This window comes from Thamnophis sirtalis, unplaced genomic scaffold, assembly GCF_051295495.1.
Source record: "Thamnophis sirtalis isolate CommonGarterSnake01/CBP01778 unplaced genomic scaffold, rThaSir2_p1.2 scaffold_10, whole genome shotgun sequence".
NCBI lineage: Eukaryota > Metazoa > Chordata > Lepidosauria > Squamata > Natricidae > Thamnophis > Thamnophis sirtalis.
In genome coordinates this window covers 24,150,096-24,175,987 of record NW_028261390.1, presented here as the reverse complement: position 1 = coordinate 24,175,987, position 25,892 = coordinate 24,150,096, and the positions used below count along the sequence as shown (strand labels likewise).

At 39.9% G+C, this 25,892-nt stretch overlaps 2 protein-coding genes across 2 annotated transcripts in view; both read left to right on the top strand.

Moving 5' to 3' along the window:
• The window catches only part of ZGRF1 (zinc finger GRF-type containing 1), a 28,896-nt gene extending 17,887 nt beyond the window's left edge, over nucleotides 1-11,009 (top strand). The window contains exons 14-21 of the mRNA XM_087724220.1: nucleotides 539-616; nucleotides 1,948-2,095; nucleotides 3,813-3,940; nucleotides 5,515-5,638; nucleotides 7,548-7,724; nucleotides 8,452-8,586; nucleotides 8,962-9,223; nucleotides 10,007-11,009. Coding sequence (XP_087580346.1) covers nucleotides 539-616; nucleotides 1,948-2,095; nucleotides 3,813-3,940; nucleotides 5,515-5,638; nucleotides 7,548-7,724; nucleotides 8,452-8,586; nucleotides 8,962-9,223; nucleotides 10,007-10,158 — 1,204 coding nt within the window. The 3' untranslated portion in view covers nucleotides 10,159-11,009. The remainder of the gene's footprint in view (nucleotides 1-538; nucleotides 617-1,947; nucleotides 2,096-3,812; nucleotides 3,941-5,514; nucleotides 5,639-7,547; nucleotides 7,725-8,451; nucleotides 8,587-8,961; nucleotides 9,224-10,006) is intronic.
• A 12,932-nt stretch (nucleotides 11,010-23,941) lies between these two features.
• NEUROG2 (neurogenin 2) lies at nucleotides 23,942-24,739 on the top strand. Its single transcript, XM_014062314.2, has one exon. The coding sequence runs from the start codon at nucleotides 23,942-23,944 to the stop codon at nucleotides 24,737-24,739; it is 798 nt and encodes a 265-aa protein (XP_013917789.2).
• Nucleotides 24,740-25,892: the final 1,153 nt, after the last annotated feature.

Sequence of the window (25,892 nt, the reverse complement as noted above, 5' to 3'; positions counted from 1 at the left end):
TACCCAAATTTCTCCAATTCATAGTACTTTGCAGAGTGAAAGGAGCATTAATATGCCTTTGTCCCTGAAGCATTTACTAGAAAGATTTACTCAAATGGAGAAAAACTGTTTATATAAGTCCCTTTGCTCTCCTGAGGCAGTTTGGTATAATGGCTAAGGCATCAGGCTAGAAACCAGGAGACTATCAGTTCTAGTCCTGCTTCAGGCACAAAGACAGTTGGGAGACCTTGAACTGGTTATTCTGTCTCAAGAAGGAGGCAATAGTAAGCTACTTTAAACATTTTGCCAAGAAAACTGCAGAGCAATTGCCACTAATAAACACTGACTCAAAAGTGTGCTCACACACAGACAAAAAGCCCCACTTTCTGAGCCCTTGTAATTTGTTAAGGATATCCCAGTGTGATATCCCAGCTTCAGATTTGCATATGAACATTTCAATTTGTAAAGTGATGCAGTTTAATTACAATGACAAAATATAAATGAAAGGATCAACACTTCTTTTAAGTTATTTCAAATAATGAATTATTGTTTATTTCAGCCTACTAGACATTGGATTTGAAGACTTCATTAGAGTGGGAAGCATTAAAAAAATTGCAAAGCCAATTCTTCCTTACAGGTAACTTGCTTAAAATAGCAATAGCACTTAGACTTATATACCGCTTCATAGTGCTTTTACAGCCCTCTCTAAGCTGTATAGAGTCAGCATATTGCCCCCAACAATCTGGGTTCTCATTTTACTTACCTCAGGAGGATGGAAGGCTGAGTCAACCTTGAGCCTGGTGAGATTCGATCTGCCAAACTGCTGGCAGCCAATGATCAGCAGAAGTAGCCTGCAGTACTGCACTCTAACCACTGTCCAGTGGATGTTTAATCAGGTCCAAGAGTCTATGAGGAGCCTTTGATCAAGCAGGAGTTTGTGTAGAGCAGGGCTGCCAAACCTGCAACCTGCAGGCCCGATATATCACATGCTGGCCATGCCCGTTTGGCAAAAGGGGGTGGGTGGGTTGTGATACGTCACGTGACAACACTATGACAACATGAATTTGGCACCCCCGGTGTAGAGGCACAAACATAGACTAGTATTTTCACAATAGAGCCATATAAGCAGCTGTCACTGCTGTGTGACTTTTTTTCAACTACAGGAATGCTAGGTGGGAATTCAAAATAAATTTTAGCAACTTATACAATTAGAATATTTATTCCTCTATTGGTTTCATCATAAAATATTTTTCTAGATTTATTTATCATTAGTCCCTATCCTCCAAAGCCCATGTGGGGTAAGTGAACACAGGGCATTCTGACAGCTTTTATTAAAGGATGTAAGTCATTTTAAGTATTAGAAAGTATGGAACATAAATTATCAAAATAAGCACTTGAAATGGATTCTTAATGAGGTTGAGGTGTTGAGTACTTCTATATTATTGTGTTACAGGACATTTTATTTTTCAGATCTCTTTAAGAAGTCACAAGAATGTTTCTATGGTTTTAAAATTATTTTTTAAATTTTGTTTTGATTTCTAAAGCTACTATGGAAGAAACTGGTGTAAAATGTTCATTTTAAAAGAATTAGATGAGCTTAGAATCCTGTGTTTGAGATAGGTAGCCCAATAAATCTAATAAGTAAATAAATTCTTGCTGGCTACCATCTGTGCAAAATGTTTGAATGCACTCATATATGAACAGGTAAGTTCTAACGTAGGTTGCTGCTTATAATGTATTATTTGGGTATAAATATAATTTTTATACAAGGCTCATTCAGACTAGATAATCCCTTCTGTTCTTTATTCCATTAACAATATACTATGCTACCTTTTGTGGCATGGATGACTGCATCTTCTCTTAAGAGTCCAGATTTTACCTAAAGTAGTCATTTGTGCAGAGGCACCTTTTCATAAATAAAACCTTTCCATTCAGTATTATTCCATACAACTATGCAATATGTTAAAGCTTGCATGCTGACTCAGGATCTGAAAATGAACAGCTGAAAGAATTACTTGCCTTGATGAAGGAGGATTTAAGCCCAGTGGAAAAAATGTATGTGAAGAAGACTATTGAACAACATAAACTGGGAACCAATAAAGCTTCCCTGAGAAAGGTAATGATGAATTGTATTTGCATGTGCAAATACAGCATGGATTTTTAAATTATTGTTACAATATGTTTAGATGTTCCAGTTAGGTAATACAATGTGGCATACAAAAATAATAAAAAAATCAACAGTAAAGCCATCTAGCCTAAAGCCAATAGAATAATAAGAATATAACTAAATCTCATATAAAAAGGCAGGATGGAACCATAAATTCCTGAGTGAAAAATCATATATTCATTATTAAGAAAGTGAGAGAGCTGTTAGCATTTCCTTTTTGAAGACAGTTAATTGTCTCAGTTGTGCATTGATGGTGAAATGGAATACAAATGTTGTAAACATAATTAACAATCACTTTTATGGATATTAATGTTGGAACTGTAGACTTAGTAGATCTAACTCAATGGTACTGCAAATGAATAATTTGGACAGGTATTATGATGAATCCCTTTAGAAATTATGAAAATTACAGGCAAAAATTTGAATCAGAATTATTTGAATATAATACATTTTATTATGACAAGCAAATTTTCTTTCTGCCAATATTAATAAGAAGCTGCTATGAAAGTGAAATACATATAATGCTATCTTATTTCAACTATATTATTAAGTAAAGTAATGTCCATTCCTAGTAAACAATTTTTTTAATGCTCATACTTCTTGATTTAAGGCTAGGGTATCCGGTGCTCTGGGCAGGCTCCGGTACGCCCATACCAGGGCGTACCGCCTGCAACCCACCACTGATCTGTGATGAATTTGAAACTGCATTCAGTGCTTTTTTTTTAATGTGAAGCAAATTACTGTAAAAGCTAATGTTTTAAGAAATACAGTAGCTTTTAGGGTTAACAGACTAACGAGGGAAGGATGTCCACTAAAATGAAGTGTCTTTTAAACCAGAGTTCCCCAACCTTTCTGGCTTTGTGGAAGGGGGGGGAAGGGGGCTAGTTCCGTATAAGCTTGCCACTGCTCACGAAAGTGGAGATATGCATCTTCTCGCCCACCACTTCGACGGCTGTTTCCAAATGGCTCAAGGCCTGATAATGAATCACAGTTCGGAGGTTGGGAACCCGTTTTAAACTATGAGTTGGATATTGGGGAGGGAGCTCCTCAGGTATTCTTTTAATAGTCAAGGATAGTTCAGTGTTATAGCCTCTGATTGACAAACAAACAAACAAACATGTCAGTTTGTAAAGTCATGCTGCATAAAGACTATAACAATTTAAAAATAAAAGGGCCCATATTTATTTAAAAATATTTCAAATACATTGGAAATGTCTTTGTCAAATGACAAATTTTTGTGTACTTGTTATTGCCTGAAATTTGGACAAACTCATTTCCAGCAAAATTTGACCATTAAATTCAAAATCCAGTAAATGACTGTCCTTAAATGGAACATTTGTTATAATTATGAAAAAGGCTATAAAGTAATCAATCGTTTTTATTGAAATATGTTAGTGGAACATGGCATCAGATGAATAAACTAAATGCAGTTATTTGTATTTTTATTTCTTGCATATTTTACTAATTTTTTAAAGCAAACTTCAAGCATAGGGGTCGTAGAATCAGCATCATGGAGTGATGTTTTCTCATTAGGTTTCATTATAAATTTTTGAGTATAAACACATTCAATTACCCAATAAAGAAATTGAATTTTGGTTGTACAACTTGTGGTTCATTATTTGTATGAGTATACAGATACAGTTTTATGTTTCCTCTATTGATATAGGTGAAGGTAGTGGGATCTACCTGTGCTGCCTGCTCATTTCCATGCATGAAAAGTCTTAAGTTTCCTATAGTGATTCTAGATGAGTGTAGTCAAATGACAGAACCATCCTCTCTGCTCCCAATTGCAAGGTATGCCATCATTTTACTTTGTTATTACACTCCTTGACTTATAACCAGTCAATTAGCAATCGTTCAATCTTACAACAGACTTCCCCAGGACAACATATAGTCCAGATTCAACATTTCAATGAACAGCCCCCCCTCCCCGGTCATATGGTCAGGGCTGTTTGCAGTATCCCATGGTAACATGACCAAGATGTACAATTTTTTTGCAAGAACCATTTACTTCTAGTTTCTGACAAATCTGGCAAAATCCAGACAATGGATTCACTTAAGAACTGTCTCATTCACTTAATGACTGCCATGTTTCTTAATTATCATGGTGAGTCACTTAATGACTGCCGAAGAGATTGCAAATTTGGGTGCGGTACCATAGTGACCCACTTAACAATCAGCATGACTTAGGGATGTAATTACAGGCTCAATTATGATCATGTTGAGTTCTACCAATAATTAAATTCAGGTATAGTGATTGTTTTAACTTATGAAGTTGAGTTGCTTTAAGACGTAAACAAGAAAACATTTTATAAGTCTTATTATTGCAACAACTCAATGACCAGTCTTGTAACTAAATTCTCAAAATGGAGTGGGGAATTGCGATGGCATAGCTGATAGCAAGAATAGCTGTGTGAAGTGATCTCAATTATTTATAAAGTTTTAAATATAATATATTATTTAGAAAACTAAAGCTAAACTAGTGAAAGAAATGTTCCAAGTATGGTGAAGACAACCAATTCAGAAACGCTTATAATTCCAGAATCGGGTCTTAGCAAGATATTGTTTATCTTCAAAAAAAAAACTGGAAGCACATTTTTCAAAGATTCTTGTTTGCTTTTAGTTGCTAGTTCAGGCAAATCCAGAGGAGTGGCTATTTTTCTTCCCTCAAAATATCTGATTAAGGCAGATTAGTCCTTTATACATCCCAAGGTTCAGTATATAGTTGTTAAGGATGTAAGACAAAAGAAACACCTTTCACTCGGTCAATTTCAAGTAACATTTTTTTATGCACACACCTTAATATTATCCAAGGTATTAAGGAAAAATAAACATTGGCCAGGAATTAGACCTGAGTTTATAATGAAATCCAATTCAAAGAGTGAAATGCTATAAAGTTTAAACAATACAAAAGTTACAGTATATATTTGCTTTAAAAGACAAGCTGATTGAGAACAAGTAATCAATTATTAAAAATTACACTGTACATTTTGCTGGCAAAATATTAAATATTGAAAGACCAATAATATTTTAATATATTTTTATTTGGCCCTCTGTATTAACAATTTTATACCATTTTTTCTTGAACTTTATGATGTGGAAGAAATTTAAAGACAACTGTTTTTAGCCCACAGGTCTGAAGCCTAGCACAAGTTTAAACTGTATAGCAAGTAAACAGACATAAAGCATAGTTTCAGCTCTGCATTACCAGTTGGAGTTTACAAGGAAGTTGGTCAGGCTATCTATTTTGTCTTTCGGCATTTTTTGCCCAACACTATGATTTATATGATATATGGTTGCCTTTTACTGAAAGTTTTTCATATTTTAAGTTTAATATGTGATAGCCAGAAATGTGTTTCCATTTATAGTTTTGAATGTGAGAAGCTGATTCTTGTTGGAGATCCTAAGCAGTTGCCACCTACCATTCAAGGGTCTGAAAGTGCCCATGACAATGGTTTGGAACAAACTCTCTTTGATCGTCTCTGTTTGATGGTGCGTACTTCCAATATCTAGGGACATAGAAACTTGTGTTTTTTTATTTTATTTTAAAAATATTTAGAGCCTAAACAGTGAATCTTATACAGAAAAATGTTGCTTTCTTAAATTATATGCCCTGCTTTTTTACGAAAATATTTAGTACACATACTCAGTAGATATTTATACTGTACAAAACACATGTCATATAGAATACATGTGACAGAGGCCCATCACAAATATGCATTCATATAGTCAACCTGGTCCCTACCGTCCACTAGTGGGCATTCCAGCTTTCATGGTGGGTGGTAGGGGTTTGCTGTAACTCTGCTTTATAAATTTTATAAAGTAAAGTTACTTCCCTACTTTATAAATCACCATTACTGTGGAACTGGCGGGCGGTTAGAAAATTTTACTACTAACAGAGATACAAAAGTGGGCGGTAGGTATATTGATATAGAAGATTATCATAAGGACTAGTTAACTATCTTCTCTAAAAGTGTGTCCATGAAGAATTAGTGGTGCAGTTAAAGAAATGCTTCTATTAGAATGTTTCTAAAAATCACTCCTAACAGAATAATTCATATTTTGCAGATTTCTGAATCAGGCAGGATCAGTGTCAGTATCTGCATTGAATCAGTAACGTTAGTGTACCATTTTCACAAATATTAGTGCTTCTTTAATTTTTAAAAAATGTGTGTTATCAAATAACATTTCTTTTTTATAACTTTTAAGTAAGATATACCATAGTCTACAAGCTTGACTGGCATATTTGGTCACATTTGTAGATAAGATGAAACTATTATGCTTTTTGTCCTCGAACAGTGGGTTTTGCAGTTTCTTCTTCCCTTATTAAAATAGAAAAATACAAATACATTCCAAATGTTGCTGATTAATAATCTGGCATGACAGTTGATGCACAATTGTGTTCATATTCACAAATTACAAATAAAAAGATAGTATATAAATATATTTAGAAAAATAAAACAAAGGTACGTGACCAAATTATCTTACTTCTTTCTTGGGGAAAAAAAAGGTTAAACATCATAAAGAAGAATCCACAAGTTTGCAGGTAGATTTAGCCTTCTGAGTGCATTAAAAAATTACCTCAGTTCTCCATAGCTGTGGATAAAGGGTTTATAACTCTTATAACTGAAACATTTTATAAACCAGAAGACAAGTATATTTTTCACCAGTTATATAGAGTTAGGGTAATAATTTTATTTATATCAGACGTGTGATGATAGCACAACAGCCCTAAAACTATTAATTAGTATTCCAGTTCATGGCAGCAAGGATTTTATAACCAATTTACTTATTTTCTGAAATAATAGTGTAAAATAAAACAACTGTTTCTTATGACAACTTTTGTGAATTATTTTCTGTATTGACACAATAGTCTGAAATCTGTCTCTGATAAAATTCCTAAGCATTTTAAATTTGTGGATTTACATTTTTTTTTAAATTGCAGTATTTGTCTCATGACACAAAAGGCTTAATAATTTCCTAATGTATATTTCAATAGCTATTTGTCTTAGTATCATATTGTTGCATATATTACTTACAACAAAAAGCCTGGCATAAAAAGAAATCTCAATATTGTATTATTTATACAATAAGAGTTTATACAGTATGTTAGGCACAAAGTATTGGGATTATTCTTCAAGTCGCAGTATAGATGATTTATTCAAATCTATACACAGGACTCTGGTTAACTAACAGCACTAATTTGGTGATAGATAATGATCCAAGGCAAGAGCGGGACAGCAATCCAAGGACTTTAAAGTGGTGATGTGCCTAATTTCACCCCCTCTCAGCTCTGCCTGCTATTTTCCTATATTATACTGTATAATTGATACTATTAGTTATTTAACAGTGCTTTCCATTATTTTTGCTTTCTTTCTTTTTCTCCTTGCTATAATCACAGGGATATGCACCTATATTACTTAGAACACAGTATCGTTGTCACCCTGTTATTGCTGCTCTAACTAATGAGCTATTTTATGAAGGAATTCTGTTGAATGGAATTTCTGAAACAGACCGAAGTCCTCTCCTGGACTGGCTACCAACACTGTGTTTTTATAATGTTAATGGGTCAGAACAAGTAAGTATTGCATTAATTGAAGATAATCGTTTAGAATTAAGAACTTGTGGTTTTCATGTTCTTTTGTGAACCAAATTGTTTAGGACAGATATTCTAGAAGAAAAATCCATGAAGTAATTGTATTCTGAGCAAAACATATCCATGGAACTTCTCCATTTCATACACTCATGGCTAAAATAGTTAATCCATACAAATGAGCTTCTTCCTAGAGCCGTGATGGCGAACCTATGGCTCCGGAGGGCTAAAACCGCCCCTACGAACAAACCAGAAGTCTGTTCCTGAATTTCCGGTTTGCCTTTAGGGCTGGTTTTTCGCACTCTAGAGGCTTCAGGGAAGCGGGGGAGGCTATTTTCATCCTCCCCAGGCTCCTATAAAGCATCTGGAGCCTGGGGAGGGCAAAAAAAGCACACCAAAAATGGGGGGGAAGTGCTAGTCATGCACGCATGTGCGCTGGGGTCATGCGCAAAGCATTATGGGTGTGGCATGCCCGTGCCCCCCTGCGGTCCCCCCCCCCGCTTTTGGAACACGAACCACATAGGGTTCACCATCACTGTCCTAGAGTGTGCACCTCTCTCAGTCTCATTTGATTGAGCATTCCAGTGAGACAACTATGATAAATGTATCTTGCTAAAAAGTCTTAAATTAATAGTACTACATTTCATTATTCTACCAAACAATCGTATCACTGACTTTTTTTCCATTATATAATTCTAAATCTGTTTTCTAGATCGAGGCAGACAACAGTTTCTACAATATGGCAGAATCATTTTTCATTGTCAAATTAATACAATCTCTGATTGCCAGCGGAGTGGATGGATCTATGATTGGGGTAATAACTCTCTACAAATCCCAAATGAGCAAGGTATGTTTTAGTCACTAAAACAATTCCAATTGTTTTGGATATCATTAATTTGATTTTTTTCAAACAAAAGACTCTCAGCTTTGTTAAGCTTTAAACTAATTGGGAATTTATCATGATGATTCTGTTTAAAAACCAGAATAAATTAAAAACCAAAAGTTCATAGTTCAGTAAAGGGATGGCTTACCTCAATTTTTAATGCACTGATCCCATAACCGTAAAAATTTTCAATTATTTTTGTGTCTTTTAGGGTTTTTGTATTCAACCTGCTCCAATGGTAGACATGTTAAGAGTATATATCATTAGCCATAATTTTATTTAATTCAATTTTTTGCAAAGCCGTAGACTGTCATGGACTTCATCTGTTTCTGTTTGCAGATCCGTAACTTGTTTGTTGCTATACGCATGGATGCTGCCCAAATAAAGACTGTCCAGGTGTCTACAGTGGATGCTTTCCAGGGAGCAGAGAAAGAAATAATTGTTTTATCTTGTGTAAGGACAAGACAAGTTGGCTTCATAGATTCAGAAAAGAGAGTGAATGTGGCTCTCACTAGAGGAAAAAGACATTTATTGATAGTAGGAAATCTAAACTGTTTAAGAAAGAACAAATTATGGGGAAGTGTTATTCAGCATTGCACAGGTAAAGTAAGATACTTTAAAATATAAATTACTCATGTATTTATTCATTATACTTATAGTCTGCCTGTACTTTGAAATGCAAGAAAAGAGGGAAACCACCCCAATATTATTTTTACAATAGTAATTTGTTGACATAGTCTGATTAGCGAGGGAATGGCTGGGCTAAAATTTCCTTGAAGTGTTTTGATTCACCAGAAACTTGACCCAAGCTCTCTGTGCTCAAGGTGATACCTTAACAACAGTTTACACCAGTGGTAGTCAACCTGGTCCCTACCGCCCACTAGTGGGCATTCAGCTTTTATGGTGGGCGGTAGGGGTTTGCTGTAACTCTGCTTTATAAATTTTATAAAGTAAAGTTACTTCCCTACTTTATAAACCACCATTACTGTGGAACCGGTGGGTGGTTAGAAAATTTTACTACTAACAGAGATACAAAAGTGGGTGGTAGGTATAAAAATGTTGACTACCCCTGGTTTACACCATGGCAGACTGGTGGAGGAAGAGGGGATGGTAGTATGGGAGCGGCAGACATTACATGAGCACATGCAACTCCATTTGTGTGAGTGGAGGGCACATGCACCCATCGCTCGCATAAATAGAGCTCTACGCATGCACACTTGCCCACCACTTGTGTGGCTCAGGGGTTGGGGGACCCTGTGTTATACAACTTTAAATTGTCTCTCTTTAAAGTCATCACTATATCAAGCAGATCTCTCATGTATAGAGGCCAGTGTGTTTAAGGTTTAATTGCTAATATATAAATATACTATTCTGTTATTTATAGGGAGAGAAAATGGATTACAACATGCTAACCAATGTGAGCAACAACTGAATGATATTGTTAAATCTTATTTCAAGAGAAAGATGGAAGAAGAAGCCATCATGAAAAAGAAAAAATCTAAAAATGAATCCGTTTCTCAAAAAACAAACTCATAAATATACTGAATTATATCAATGATTTCATCTTCAAAATCAAAAATTGCAGTTTTTATATTTTTAAGTGCCTCCAGTAATACTGTTACATGCATTAATGGTTTTTAAAAAGTTTAAATATAATAAATAACTTTATAACAAGGTAATTTTTAATGAAAGTTAACTTACTAGGAACTGTACATTTCATGACAATAAACTTCTTCATACACAGCTGTTTTAATTCTTGGACTGCTCTATAAATACCATGTCATTAAATGAACTCCTATTTAAAATATTTCTCATGGATTTTTCAATAGGATATGAATATTCATAAATAATGGATAACAGTTTTCACTAACACAATAGATACCTATGGTACTTTCTGCAATCAGTTGTGTAAGATCATTGGGAGGAAAGTCCATACTTGGCTTCTTTTTTTTTTCTCTTACAATTATATCACTTGGTATCACTGTGGGATTCTTTAAACTACTCATTTGAGCTCCCTAACTTCAAGCAGGAATTCAAACTAAGCATGTCTTACAAATTAACTTAAGTTAGAACACATGCAAAGGATGGGTGCCCACTAATTCTCTAAGTAATTGATTTCACTGTTAACCCTCATTTTCTTTTAGTAAATATTTTCTATAATTTGCCTTCTTGGAACTTAAATTCACTATTTCATGGCTTCACCTTTTATCTAATAACCTGTCACATGTTTCAGTGCAATCATATCTCCTCCTGTTTTCTGAACACTTAATATAACAAGTTCTTTACATTTCTTTACTTCTGACTTAATTTGAAGATCCCTGATAAGATTTGTTCCAATTTTATAAGTGTACTGCAGCAACAAAACATGGTATTCAAGGTATATGTCTGAGCAATACATAAGACCCAATAAAGTATCACTATTATAATTCTTGGCGTTTGTTGATAACTGCTAAGTTATAAATCAAACAAAGGAGGGGAGGGCTTGGGAGGGATGGAAAGTATGCTTTCATTTGAGAAAAAAATCTACACCTGGCTTGGCTTTTCTTTTCATGAATTCTATATTTCAGTCTTAGATGATTTTCTCTTTATGTTAACGTCCTAAATCTCAGGATAGGTATCCCTGCTTATAAAAGTATAAATAATTGTTTAGAGTCCATCTAATATTTCAAATCCTATTGATTAATATAAATTGTTAAATACTATATCTTCTATAGTTATTTTGAAACATATTAGTGGTATATATTTGTGTGTGTGTGAATTTTGCAGGATCAAAGTGAATATTGGTATTCATGATATATTTTGGAATACCAATATTCACTTTGATCCTGCAATATCCTGCAAAATTCACTTTATTAAGCATGTCATCTTTGGGATTTTAGGAGGCAATAAAATTAAAGTTATTTTAATCATTCTTAAACTAATGTTAACCTATCTTACACTCCTAAGACATCATGATAAATTATAATATCCCCATGACTTTGTAATATTTTCTTTTGCTAATGTACATAAAATACAGTTTTATTCATCTTACAAAAGCTAACAACAAGATGTAGTTGCATGATCAGTTGAATATATATTCTTATTTTTTGTTTGTTTGAATTATACTTTAGAAAGTGGATATCAAAATGTATTGAAGTTAATGGTTTTGGATAGAAAGAATTTAATCTTCTAACAGATTAAATCTATTAATCTATTTACAGATTTAAAATACTGCATCTTAGAAATAAACATTTTGGTTTTTGCAGAGTTAAGATTCTAGCTAAAATAAAAATTGTCCGTTAGGTGGTGCCAGTGTACTCTCTGCTTTTCATTTCACAGCATGAAGGTAGCAAGCAAAGGTCATCTATTTTTTTCTTTGAAATAATGACAATTTGCATAATCTCACATGAATTAAGATAATTATTCAAATGTGATGCAAAACTCTTACCAATAGACTTTGAAGTTCTCTTCAGCCAAACGAAAATTGCACTCTAAACTTTGAAAGCTATCTACATTTCAAAAGTGAAGGCGAGTTTCACTATCATATTTTGGTTATTTCTTAAAAAGGTTTTAGCTCAAGCTGTCACTAAACCCATTAATACACAAAGTGTGGAAGAAATAGTCAAGAGCTGAATAGCATCTTTTAAATTACTGGTGACACCCCTGTTCCAGCTCCCTAAAATCTCAATCAACAATCCATTAGAACGCAACAGGAGTAAAACTAAATCCTCGTTTAAGTGTATTTATCCAATCTCTTTTCTCTCTTTCAAATGCTAAATCCATTTCAGCATATGCCCCTTCTTTCTCTCGCCTTTCTCTAAAGGCTGGCAGCCTATACTTCTCTTGTAAATATGAAAGATGCTAATCATATGACATATCACGTCTCAGTCGGAGCTTGGAATAAAGCCTTGAGATTTGGGATCATTGCCTCCAGACAACAGCTTCATCAGCCGGAAAGTTGGGTTTTTTTTCTCCTTTCCTTCAACTCTCAATCCCTTCTTTGTCTAAGAAAAAACGCAGCCAACTCAAGCTACTCTGGCCATATGGTTCACTCTGTATTTTCTTATTTGAATTCTGAATTGTTTCTATGACTTGCTAAGAGATTTTTTCCCCCCACTGGAAGTGCATATAAAGACATAGTCTTGCTATTTTAAGTTAGGATGCTACTATTGCATGAACTTCCTATTTTGATTAAAATCAACGCACTCTTCATTGATTTTATTTAAACTACTTCCTACACCTGAATGAATTCCATTCTACTGAAGTCTAAGTATTCTTGGAAATAGAATTTCTTGACTTCCAACATTTGGAAATTGAATGAATTAATGAATAAATAAATAAATGAATGAATAAATAAATAAATAAATAAATACCAAAGTTGGTAATTTTGTGCTCTACTTCGAAGCACAGAGTTTATTTTAATAGGGATCTGTCAGATTTCTTTTTCCCCATCTCTCCTACAGATATGTGTTTGTCTATATCTTCTCATTCTCTCGCCCCCCTCCTTCCTCAAGACCCTTTCAACGAATCATTAAATTCTACAGAGGTGGTCAAGCCAGGCCCGCTTTTCATGCATTTGGGAAAAGAAAGGAGTTCTTGAAGTTTAGAAGATACCCAAGGAAAACTCCTTGAATGACATCAAAAGAATGGGTTTCCATAGCTGTTGAAGCACGAGAGCCATGTAAGCTGCACAAAGGCGGGTTGGGGCAGTGGGACTGTCCCGCTGCTCTATCCCAGCACAATTGGGTCACTGAAATAGGGAATTAATTACCATTGGAGAGTGGGCAACCCATTCACCACTGCCTGAGTTTTATTAAACGCCAATATAAATAACAAAACAACTCTTGTGGCTGCACTATTCCGACACGCCAAAGGAAGGATTAGCTTGGGGATTAACATCTTAAAGTCTATGAGACTTTCTGACTCAAGGCTCAGAGCTGGTAATCGTATTTGTCTCCTGGTTCAGCGATTAGTGCTCCCTTACTCCAACCTTCGCCTGCTACCCAGTGTCCCTTTTTGCAGGCTTCCCTTTTTGGGTGTCCATTCCATCTCTGCTCACAATCGGCTGTTCTTTTAGCCAGGGACAGTGGGGGAAGAGAGAAGAAAGAGGGAAAGAAAGAAGAATTGCATCTCAACCATGCAATCTTCAAGTTTCTGGGAAAAAGAAGGAGAAGAGCTTATGAGCTCCTGAGGCTGGGGTGGAGAGAGAGTCTGCAGCACTAAAAGAGGAGGGAGGGAGGGTGGGCGGGAGGGAGGGAGGAACAGCCTGAAGTTTAAAAATCACTGTTGAAGCCTGCACCTGCCATGCAAATGGGGCAGACAAAACAATCAGAGCACCCTCACAAAGAGGGAGAGTTGGAGAGAAAGAATAATTACAAGCAAGGGATGCCTCCAGGCTACATGGGTATAGGCATCTTCTGATGAGACCCCTAAAGGGCGCACATCTGTCAAACCAAAGGAAGTACAGGGAAATTGTTGTGCCCTTTGGAGCCCCATATAAACAAGATCAATTTCTCCACCCAGTGTTATTGCACTACTTTCTTTAGAGTTTCTGAGTGCCAAGTCTTAACAATAACAATAAATAATATACCATTACAAATTCAAGTTTACAATTAAAGTGAGTTAAGAATAGTTATGGTGAAAGGTATCTTATGAAAGTAAAAAAAAAACACTTTTATTTGCTTCTTTCTAGCCTTTTTGACTAAGCCTGAAAGGATGAAGAAAGGTGGAGGGGAGAGACTGATAATTAAAAATCTCTCAACTTTCTTTCTTTAACTAGATTAAACTTGCATTGCATCAAGCACAATGCCATGTAAGACAGAGCCACTTGGTGCAATGCAAACAGCTGAGGCACATCTGTAAACTTCTTGAGGGTCCTAAGGGCTTAGGCTACAGTTTTTGTGACAGTAATTCACACTTCTGAATCATTTTCATTAGCACCAAGCAAATTAACCTTATCTTGCATTTTTTAAAATAGTTCTCATTTAATTTGACGACATTTTTTTTCCTCAACCTTTTTTTTTAAAGAAATTATCATGGGTGAAGTATGATGTTCTTAACAAGTATCTAGTTAGCAGTGCTCAAGGGATAGGTGTCAACATTTTAGCTTTCATGGTATACTATTCCCTCTACTGACCTGCAGTTATGCTAATTCCCCAAATTTCAATCCCAGTCAAAGGGAAAAATTCAGAGAGAATGCCATGGGCTCCTTGACATGGCAGTTCAATTTTCTGTGGCAGTTTAATTTTCTGCATGGCAGTTTATGAATCGGAACTTTGTGAAATTGCTGCAAAATGTAAATCTTCCACTGGACAAATGTAACTACTTTAAATCTAATTTAACTTCATTTTAATTAATTATAGAGTGAGCAGATTGGAATTCACACTATAAACTACAATCAAAGAAACTATGTCATAGTATATGATCTGGGAATCAACCTCTTGACTCAGGCACTCTAAGTAAAATTAAATATCTTTGCTTGGTGAATATGGGTTAAATAGGAACCTGCACAGGTGTCACAAATGCCTTGGAGATGGGAATACTTTGGAAAGCAGATCCTGCATTGAAGACTACAAAGAATAAAGAATTAATTGTTTATTTTTGTGGTCTTGAGGGCTAAGCAAGCTTGAGAAATTGAAAAATCGTTTGAGGAAAAAACAGTAAACCACTACAATGTTGTTGCCAGGAAAACTGCACTGCTGAGTCCATGGAGTTAGCAAATCACAGGTTTGACTTGAATGCACCTCTACCTTTGCAGAGACCAGCTAGCGAAATCTGGCTTTACTTCTTCAACGTGCTGGCAGGTTTAGGTGACTTTCATACATCGCATTATTGATATGATTAGCTTGGATGCTTACTTGGCACTTAATGTAAACACCGCCATCGTCGTTTGCGTCCACGCTTAGTGATTTAGTCGTGGACGGAGCCTCTCCTCATCAGTCGTCCCTCCCTCACCCAGGCCAGTCCCGCTGTGTAACTGGGGGGAGGGAGGGAGACGGGCGTTGTTGCGCCTTCCGCCGAGGTAAGCCCTCGCCCTGACCCCAAGACTTAACCTGAGCGTCCCACCGCGCAGCAAGCTTTCTCCTCGCCACGCCTCTTGCTGGAAACCTGGCGGCGTCCTTCTGGCTGGCGCATCTTGGGCGGTCGGCCTGAGCCAGCCCAGTCGCCTTCCCTTGGGCCCGGTTCCCCTGTAACTTTTGGCCTTCAAGAGGTCGCCCCGGCGTTCAGGCGTCTTAAGCATCACAAAGGCTTCTCGCCGACGCCCCCCCCCCTCCCCGGCCGATCCTGCCCGCTCCCTGCCCTCTCCCTTAAATCACTGGCGTTTTCCTCGTTTCTTGATCCCCGCCTGCTTTGGCCTTTCATTGTTCTCCTAAAGGAGGATTGAGCTGCGCGAAAAGAGCTGCAGTTGAACAGTTTGACCCTTGCTGGACCGATCGGGTCCCGGGCCGGACAGGGATCTCAGGCCTTCCGCCCCCACCCAAGCCGGTGCCACCCCTTTTGCATAACCGTTCAGCCTCATTTCACCAGCACGCACTTAGCGGACCACACAAGTGCTCTACAGTGGCCGCCGTCCCGGTTTGTCGTCACTCCCGCTGGGCTTCAAAATGAAAAGGGACGGAAAATAAGATATTTCCCCACCCCTCCATTTTCCTGACCAGAATGGTGGGCAAATTAGGCGAGGTGTATAAACACTTCCTGGGGAAGAAGAAAAGTAAACTTAACTCTTGCTCAGTCCCTAGAAATTAGTGGTTCCCAACCAAGGAGGTTGTAACTTATAATAGACATCATCCATTCGGCAGTCTGTCAGTTCATTCATAACATTTATTTGCTGCCCATCATTCTGGGAGGCTTACAACATAAAAACATTGAAAAACATTAAAATCATCCACTGTAAAAAAAACCCAATAGATAAAAACATTAACCAATAAAATCATGGACACAAGATGGCAAAGAAGGAAGCTGGACACATGGAGGTGAGGTTGAATTTTAATTGTCAACCATGTCCAGTATAAAGCTCCCAAATTGAGTCCCCAAGCTATCTGGTAGAGCCAAGTCTTAAGGCTCCTACAAAATATCAGGAGGATGGGAGCCAATCTCAACTCATGGGGTAAGATGTTCCAGAGGACAGAAGCCAGAAAAGGCTCTTGTCCTGGACCCCACCAGCCAAAATTACTTGTCTGATGGGATCCACAGTATGCCCCTCTTCTGGCATGGGTAAGACAGCTCTTCAAGTAGACTGGATCCATGCTATGCAAGGCTTTAAAGGTGATGACCAACACCTTGAATTGCACCCAGAAGTAGACTTGCAACCATTGCAACTCATGAAGTAGTAGTGTAACAAGGACCACTCTAGGGGCCCTAAGAACTGCCCATGCCACCATACTTTTGCACCAGCTATAGCTTCCAAATGGTCTTCAAGGGTAGCCCTTTGTACATTGCATTACAATAGTCCAGATGTGAGATGATTAGGTCTTGAATAACTCAGGGCAGGGACTCCTCATCTGGGGAAGGCCTCAACTGGAGCACAAGACAAAGTTGTGCAAAGGCCCTCCTAACTGTGAGAGAGTTAGGAGTTGTGAATCCAGGAGAACGCCCAAGTTGTGAACCAGGTTTGTCAGGGATAGTGTCACTCCATCCAGAACTAAAGATGTTACAGTTGCAGAGTTTGGACCTCCATGCACCCAAAACCACTCAGGCTTGCCAGATTCAGCCAAAGTCTGTTGTCCCCCATCCAGGGCCCTGCAGCCTCCAGGCACTGTGAAGCAGCAGCCCAGCATCATTTGGGTCATCAGGGATGAAGATATAGAGCTACCGTATTTTTTAGAGTATAAAACGCACCGGTGTATAGGACGCATCAAGATTTCAAAGAGGCAAGTCAGGAAAAAAAAGTTTTTGTCCTTCCCAGCTCCCAGGAGCACTCTGCAGGCTTCAGCAGGGCTGGGGGAAGGCAAAAATGCCCCCATTTTTTGCAAAAACGGAGGCATTTTTCCCTTCCCCCAGCCCTGCTGAAGCCTGCATCTGGGAGGTGGAGGAAGCAAAAACAGGATTTCACCCCTGCCTATGAATAAATCTGTCTGAAGGAAGTAGAAATAATGCTATTTGACTCAATGAAGAATTAAAACAGTCAAGAATGACTACATGTGCTTTGCGTTAAATGTGCAAAGATAATTTCTATGTACTTTATCAAATTAATTTCATATAATCAATTTCAGTTGTAAACTACAGGTAGAATTATTCAATTAAAGCATGGTCACACAAAAGATAAATGAATAAATGAAGCCCTGGAATGGATGGGATAGAAAGAATAACTGGATATTATAGAGATAAACAATTAGGAAAATACAGAGTGTAATCTTACTGTAATAAATGGAGTGATACAATTTATTTGGAATATAACTTTCATGGTCTGGGTTGCACACATATAAATTCACTTCATTAATGGAAGAATGGCTGATTGCATCCTGCTAAGTCATCTTTAAGTAGCTGGGTTCATCACTGAAACTAAAGTGTGGTTTAGAAATGTAGGTGGCTAAATTTATGAAACCTTGGAAACTGAAATCAAGCAAATGATGGGTGGGCACGGGACTGATACCTTGCAGTCTTTCAGAGGGGAAAAATGCCTTCTTTTCTCTTTTTTGTGGTTGCTATTATTCTCTAAAATGGTATGCTTGGTAAGTTGTGGTTTTAAATAAATGTGCTCCAGAAGCAAGAAAATTTCTTGGAACCTTTCTTCTAATTCAGGCTTTATAGAACAAACACTCTCCATTGAAATCCAAAAGAGACTCTCAAACCAAAGCAAAGAAGAACTTCTCTGCACTCTGGCTTTAATGTGTGGCTTATTCCATTGCTAGGGATTCCATTCTTCTGCCATGCTAACAAATCCAGCCCCTTTTGCTTGCAGCTGTCCATAGTAGACCCTTTGGTAAATCCTCCTAGCCCTGGATCAAACACCAGGGACGGCTGCTTGGAGCACAGTACAGGAGAGGAAAGTCTGATGGGGTAAGTAGGATGCTTGCTTGTTTGACCCAAGATCAATGTTACTCCTCCAAATGGCTTTGAGTTGGAGTCTGTTGGGTCTGTAATCCTCCCTTGCCTGTTGTTTCCCTTTTCCTTTTGTCATTGCTTTAAATGTAACAGCATGAGCCAACCAAGAGTGATGACAGGGGCAGCTGATAGCCATTTCCATATATCTGCCTCAGAATGCCCTAGCGATATTAATGTTAAACACACCTTGATCATGCCAGGAATTAAATATATGCATAAATTGTTACAAATATATTATAGTAAAAAGGGAAATTCCATAATTTGGGGTCCAAAAGATGGGCTTCATGTTGGGGATGATTGATAGATTAATCTCTGATCCCATCCCACTGCTCTGGCTCATCCTACTCCTATACCTTTTAGCTATTGTATTTTGTATTTTTTATGTTTGTAATATTTTATTTATGCATGAGTCAAAAAGAGGGCTGTGAAAATATTTACAGACCTCTCACATCCTGGACATAAACTGTTTGAACTCCTACCCTCAAAATGATGCTATAGAGCACTGCATACTAGAACAACTAAGCACAAGTAGTTTTCCCCCTGAACGCCATCACTCTGCTGAACAAATAATTCCCACAACACTGTCAAACTATTCACTAAGTCTGCATTACTATTACTCTTCTCATCATTCCTATCAACCATCTCCTGCCACTTATGACTGTATTACTGTAACTTTGTTGCTTGTATTGTTACAATTTATATTGTGTCCTAATATGATTTGATTGCTTATTTGTACCCTACGACTATTATTAAGTGTTGTACCTTATGATTCTTGATGAATGTATCTTTTCTTTTATGTACACTGAGAGCATATGCACCAAGACAAATTCCTTGTGTGTCCAATCACAGTTAGCCAATAAAGAATTCTATTCTATTCTATTTATATAATTTTATTTTTTTTAATAATGTAAGCCGCCCAGAGTAACCCTGTGGTAAGATAGGCACCCAATAAATTTAATACATAAATATGTAATGCTTCACCATCTCCTCTGCGTGAGCCAAGTTATTGATCTGTGGCCAGAGAAATGCTTGGAAATGTGTGAATGTACAGCTTTCCTGAAGGCTCATTGGTTTGAAACCTGCCCAAGGCCGATGACAAGGTCATAGTTAGCAAGGTATGGTGAACACCAGAAGAAGGCACAATATGGACAGTCTAATTTATGGTGGCATTCAAAGATTAGGAATACACTATATTACAGTGAAGGCTAAATAATATGCAGACCTGTTAGTGAGAAAATCTTTTTTGAGGGCAGGACACCATAGACTTTGGGGCATCTCAGAGACAAGACTAAACTATAAACTGAACTATCTAAAAGAAGGGAGTGGGAAAGGGGGAAAATATTTTGCCATCTGTCAAAACAAAAGATTTAAATTATATAAGGGGCTTCAGCAGAAGGATTCCAAGAAAGATTCCTGAAAATCAAGGTTGATCAGCAAGAGTAGTCGACTTCACTAGATCTTGGGATGTTTATAGATGAGAGATCCCAGCCAAAATGCCAGAGTAAAACAAGTACTGTATTTTTCAGAGTATAAGATGCACCAAAATTTTGAAGAGGCAAATTTTTAAAAAAAGGTTTTGCACTCTGCAGACCATCTAAAAACGGCCCATTTTTCATGAAAACAGGCCTGTTTTTTGTCAAAAAAAGGCATGCATAGCCTTTAGGAGGATTGTAGAATGCTCTTGGGGGTGGGGGCAAAGACAAGCAAAAATGGCCCATTTCCCCTCATTTTTGCCCTCCCCAGCCCCCAGGAGCACTTTGGAAGCCTCCTAAAGGTTATGCACGGCCATTTTTGCAAAAAGGGCTGGGTTTCAGGAGGCCAAAAATGCTATATTCAGTGTATTTTCACCCTCTTTTTTGAGGGAAGTTTATTTGAGCTGAAATAAACTTGGTGTGAGTCTCCAAGTATGATAGTAATCAATAGCGGAATAAAATAATTACAGAATGTAATTACAGAAGAAAAAGATATTTGAGGAATATGAGGGAGAGTGACATCTTCCTTGCTTATGAAATCATGCAATTATAAACTTAAAAAGGGCCTGTTAAGCTGCCTCACACCCACCCCCAGAGCTCACTAACAGAATCTAATTTAAAGCAACTTTAACAACGGTCTCTTAACACCACCCAAAAAGCTCACCGATAAATTGCTTAATTTTCCTAGTATTAAACAGGTAGTCTTTGATTTATAAAAGTTCATTTGGTGATTGGAGTTGCAAGAGCACTGAAAAAAGTGACTTATGACAGTTTTTCACACTTACAGCTGTTACATCTTCATGGTCACGTGATCAAAATTCAGCTGTTTGGCAACTGATTCCTCTATATGACAGTTGCGGTGTTCTGGAGTCACATGATCCCCTTTTGCAATCTTCTAACAAGCAAAGTTAATGGGGAAGCCATATTCATGTAACAACCATGTTACTAACTTAACAACAGTGATTCACTTAACAACTTTGATGAGAATGATGGCAAAATGGGACAAAACTCACTTAACAACTGTCTTGCTTAGCAAAAGAAATTTTGGGCTCGATTGTGATCATAAGTTGAAAATTACTTGTATTTTATGAAATCACAGAAACTCTAATGTTTATATTATCTTTCTGATCAAAGCATTCTGTGACACATTAAAGACTGAGAGTCTTTCTTCACTATGGATTTAAGTCTAACTAAACACTTGCTATCCCAAAATATGAATGGAAGAATATTTTGGGTGCCGCTTGGGTCCTTCCTTCCTAAAATTTAGGAATTTCTAAATTGTATCAATAACTCCACTCGACCAATCAGATCCCATAGATTAGGCCTCCTCCGAGTTCCATCAGCCGGTCAATGTCGACTGGCAACCACGCGGAGGAGAGCCTTCTCGGTGGCAGCTCCGACCCTATGGAACGAACTCCCCGTGGAGATTCGTACCCTCACCACCCTCCAGACCTTCCGCATAGCCCTTAAAACCTGGCTGTCCCGACAGGCCTGGGGCTAAAGACCTTAACCCCACCCGAATTGTATGAATGTTGTGCTTTTAACGATGTATTGTCTTATGTGTTTAACCTGGTTTGTCCTCCCTTTCCCCTGAACTGTGAGCCGCCCTGAGTCCCCCCCAGGGAAAAGGGCAGCATACAAATAAAATACCTATACCTATACCTAATAACTGATCAAGTTTGGTCTCTGTTTCACAGCTTCTTGAAAATGATTCATTTAACAACTTCAGTTGTTCGCTTAACAACCATGGCAAAAAAAGAGTCACAAAATTGGGTGCTACTTAACAACTGCTTTGCTTAGCAACACTAATTGTGATCCCAATTGTGGCACCACAAGTGGAACCAGCCACAGATAAATTCAAGTTTAAACAAGAGGAACACTAATGAATGGGGGTTGCAAGGCATCTATTAGTCTGTGGTGCGGCCTATTCCCTCCTTATGAGAGAAGCTCCTTTTCATTAGGAGAAACTTAGATCAATATGAGGTGGAAGAGACTCAATGCCTTTCATAATGAAAAAATACAAGTTGTCCACTCTTTGCTCTTCAAGTACAAACACATATCATGCCTCTAGCTCTCTTTTTTTCCTGCGTTGGCCAGCCTCCTCTTTTCCAACCACCGGTTTCGTTTTTTGGCACACTCTTTTCTCCCAATTAAAAAAAAGTAAGCAGCATGGAGCATGGGGAGGTGCCCCTCCTGCTTGGGCTGCCGGGGCCACGCTTGGCGTGTCGGAGGGCGACGGCTGTGGGACAGGCCCGCTTCCTCTCCCTCAGCGCAGCCCTCGGGCCTAATGAGTTGTCCAAAGGAAGCAGGTTCCAGCGCGCGTGGCTAGCGGGACGCTCTGATTGGCCAGCTGCGCCTCGCGACCCTCCATTCATTAATAAATTAGCGGCACGCTCCAGCCGAGCGCAAGGCACCAATCACACCCCAGAATTGTCCCGGTTGCCAACACACTTTCGGAGGAGCAGATAAAAGGGGGAGGGGGAGGGGAGGGGGAAGAGGGGCACGCACACACACCCTAAAAAAAAAGAAAAGAAAAGAGATGAGCGATGATAATGAAATGAAAAGGAAAGCTAAACCTGGGGAGGGGGGGAGAGAGCCGAGGAGGCCCCGGGGGTACATTTGATTGTTTTCCATGGGGTATATAAGGGGTTTTAAGTAGAGTCGTGTGCCAGACACACAGCCGCGGAAACACAAGCAGCTTCGCTTTAACTGGAGGGTCCAGGCGCGTGCCAGCAGCTTTCCCCACTGAGTTGCCCTGTTTCTTGCACACACGGAGGCCGGCAGCGACGGGCCAGACAGCCAGCCCTCTAAAGACCTATCTCCCCCTCCCCCGGTCCCCCTCAGAGCAAGAGGCCTGGACCCACACCAACACCCAGCCACGGTGGGACCTTCTCCAGCAACCGGGAGGGAACGGCGCGGGGCCAAGCTGACCCCTGAAGGTTGCCCCAAGGGGCGGTGCGGAACGAGACAGAAGCAGCCAGCCACGTCTTCGGGCCAAAAAAAGAAGGCCGAGCGGGGAAAAAAAACAATTCGATTACTTCCAAAGAGTCAAGTAAGTTTCCAAACTTCCCCCTCTCTCTCTTTTTTCCCCTCCTCCATTTCTTTGAGGAGAACTTGGTTGGCGTTTTCGGAGCGGCAGCCAAAACTCCCGCTTGGCGCTTAGGGCGCAATCGCAGTGCGGCGCGCGCTCTCTCGGCCTCCCCTCCCCGGCCGCCGAGCAAAGGCAACCCTGCCGTATTTCTGCAACGCCTGGAAGCGAGACGCCCGTGTGGTTACTTAGTTCATGCTCGGTACAAGCAAAGGCGGTGCGGGGAAGTCAACGGCACTCGTGATCCCGAAGTGACCCCTGAGAACTGGACTTAAAAGACTTTAAAGCGCAGAGGTCTTCAAACATAGCAACTTTAAGACTGGGGGACTTCAACTCCCAGAATTCTCCAGCCAGCAGAGCTGGCTGGAGAATTCTGGGAGTTGAAGTCCCCCAGTCTTAAAGTTGTCAAGTTTGAGGACCCTGCTTAGGAGTTAGCAGAGTCCAACACGGACCTTTGTGCGTCGACGTGCATCGCCGTTACATTGGCGGTCTATCGAAGCCATGGAAAAGTTGCGCACACGTGTATTAGAGACGAAGGCAGGACTCTTGGGAAGCAGCAGACAGCTTTCCCTCGTTTGTAAGAACTGACCCATCCACGCCTTGGGTGCGCTCTTACGCGCGGCGGTGGGCTCGTTGGCGCGTTTTGGGTGGGCCGGGTGGGGAATGTTTCCTCAGGAACTCCAACTGCCTTTCCTCCAAATGACCGCTTGCCGGGTTTTTGTCTTCTTCTTGCAGGATGTTCGCCAAGCCAGAGTCCCTGGAAGTGAAGGAGGAAGAGGGGCTCCTTGACCCCCGGTCCTCGCCCTCGCCCTCCTCGCCTTCGTGTTCTTCCCCCTCCCCTTCCTCCCTGGCCCCGTTCTCGTCGGGCTCCGAGGGGGAGGACGAGGTGGAAGAAGAGCCGTCCCGCGTCCTCCTGTCCCCTTCAGCGCCCGAGGTGGCCGTAAAAGCGGCGGAGCACGCGCGCCTTCCGCTGCTCGGCTTGAGGCGGCACGGCTGCAAGAGGCGCTCCGGCCGGGCGCGAAACGCTTCCCGCCTCACCAAGACGGCCGAGACGGTGCAACGGCTGAAGAAGAGCCGCCGCCTGAAAGCCAACAACCGCGAGAGGAACCGCATGCACAACCTCAACGCGGCCCTGGATGCCCTGCGGGAGGTGCTGCCCACCTTCCCGGAGGACGCCAAGCTGACCAAGATCGAGACGCTGCGCTTCGCTCACAACTACATTTGGGCGCTGACCGAGACGCTCCGCTTGGCCGACCATTGCGGAGGCGGAGGAACGGCCGCTGCTGCTGCTGCTGCCGCCGCCGCCGCCTTCTCCGAGGCAATGCTGGGAAGTATTAGCGGCGGCGGCAGCAGCAGCATTTCTCCGGCGTCCTCCTCGGGTTCCTGGAGCTGCACCACCAGCCCCGCTCCTTCGGCCGGCTCCTCGGCATACAGTTGTACTTTGTCGCCCTCCAGCCCCGGCAGCTCGGTCTCTGAGTTGGACTTTTGGCAACCGGAAAACCCCGGCTATCTAATGTCTAGAGATTTGATCTGATGCCTGCTGGCTTCCCACTCGTCCCTCCCCGCTTGGGCCGGAGGGTGGGTAGACCGATGTGGCCCACCAGTAGCGGAGACCCCATGATTCGATTGCCGGGAAGAACCGAGCGGGCTGGGGCGCGCAGCAAACATCGCTGGAGGCCAAAATGTTAAGGCGGAGCGCCGGATCCCTGGGACGCTGACTGCGATCCTCCGCCGACCCTTTGTAGGGCTCTGGACGCTTTCGAATGTCTTCCGCTCCCCCGCGAGATGTCTGGCCCTGGTGGCATCTGCTTGTTTCCCATTGCCAGCCTGGCGGCTGTGGGAATTACACCTGTCAAACCAAACTTTCTGTCACTGTGATGTGCACTTTCCCACAATGTCTTTTGTTCTTTCTCGCTCTTCTGCCTCCCTCGCTCACGGCGACGTACATACCTCTTTTTCCTAGCGCTCCCTCTGCTTTTAGCCAGCTGTCTCCTCTATGATTTATGCAGAGTGAAAAGGAGACAAAATGAAAAGTGGGAGGGTGGTTTTGTTTATCTGTTGATTTGCTTGTTTAGATTGAGTTAGAAGTCACCGTATAATTTGTAGGCATTATCCTGATTGAACGCAAGCGTGGAAATTTGAGGAGGGGGGGTGTGAGAATGTAGAAGCTGGTAAAGAAGGATGGGATGGATGGGGGCAATAAGAGTCTCTTATGCATTATTTATCTCTACCTTTGGTTGATGGAAAATGCTCTTATTCTTATAACAGACTAAAAATACAGACAGAAAAAAAGTCAAAGAGATCATAAATTGTAATTAGCAACAACACACTTTTGCTTTTATTTATTGCAAAGGAAATAAAAACTTTTTTGTAAGACATGGGGGATGGGAGAAGAGACACATATATTTTTGTATATTTTACAGAGTTTATTCTAGTATGTATTTACAGTTGCAGAGCAAGGAGGTGGTTCTTAAACATAAAACATATATAAATAAAGTATATAATTTTTCATGAGAGACAATGGTGGTGATCTTTGCTAATAGACTAAAGATTATTTCTGAGTTGTGACTGATCTAGTAGATGTCCCTTAGCTACAGTCTTGGATGTAAATCCTAATGAACATAGAATTTCTCTTTTATTTATGTGCTTTGCTAATAATGCATCACAGATTGGTTCTGAGGTATCCC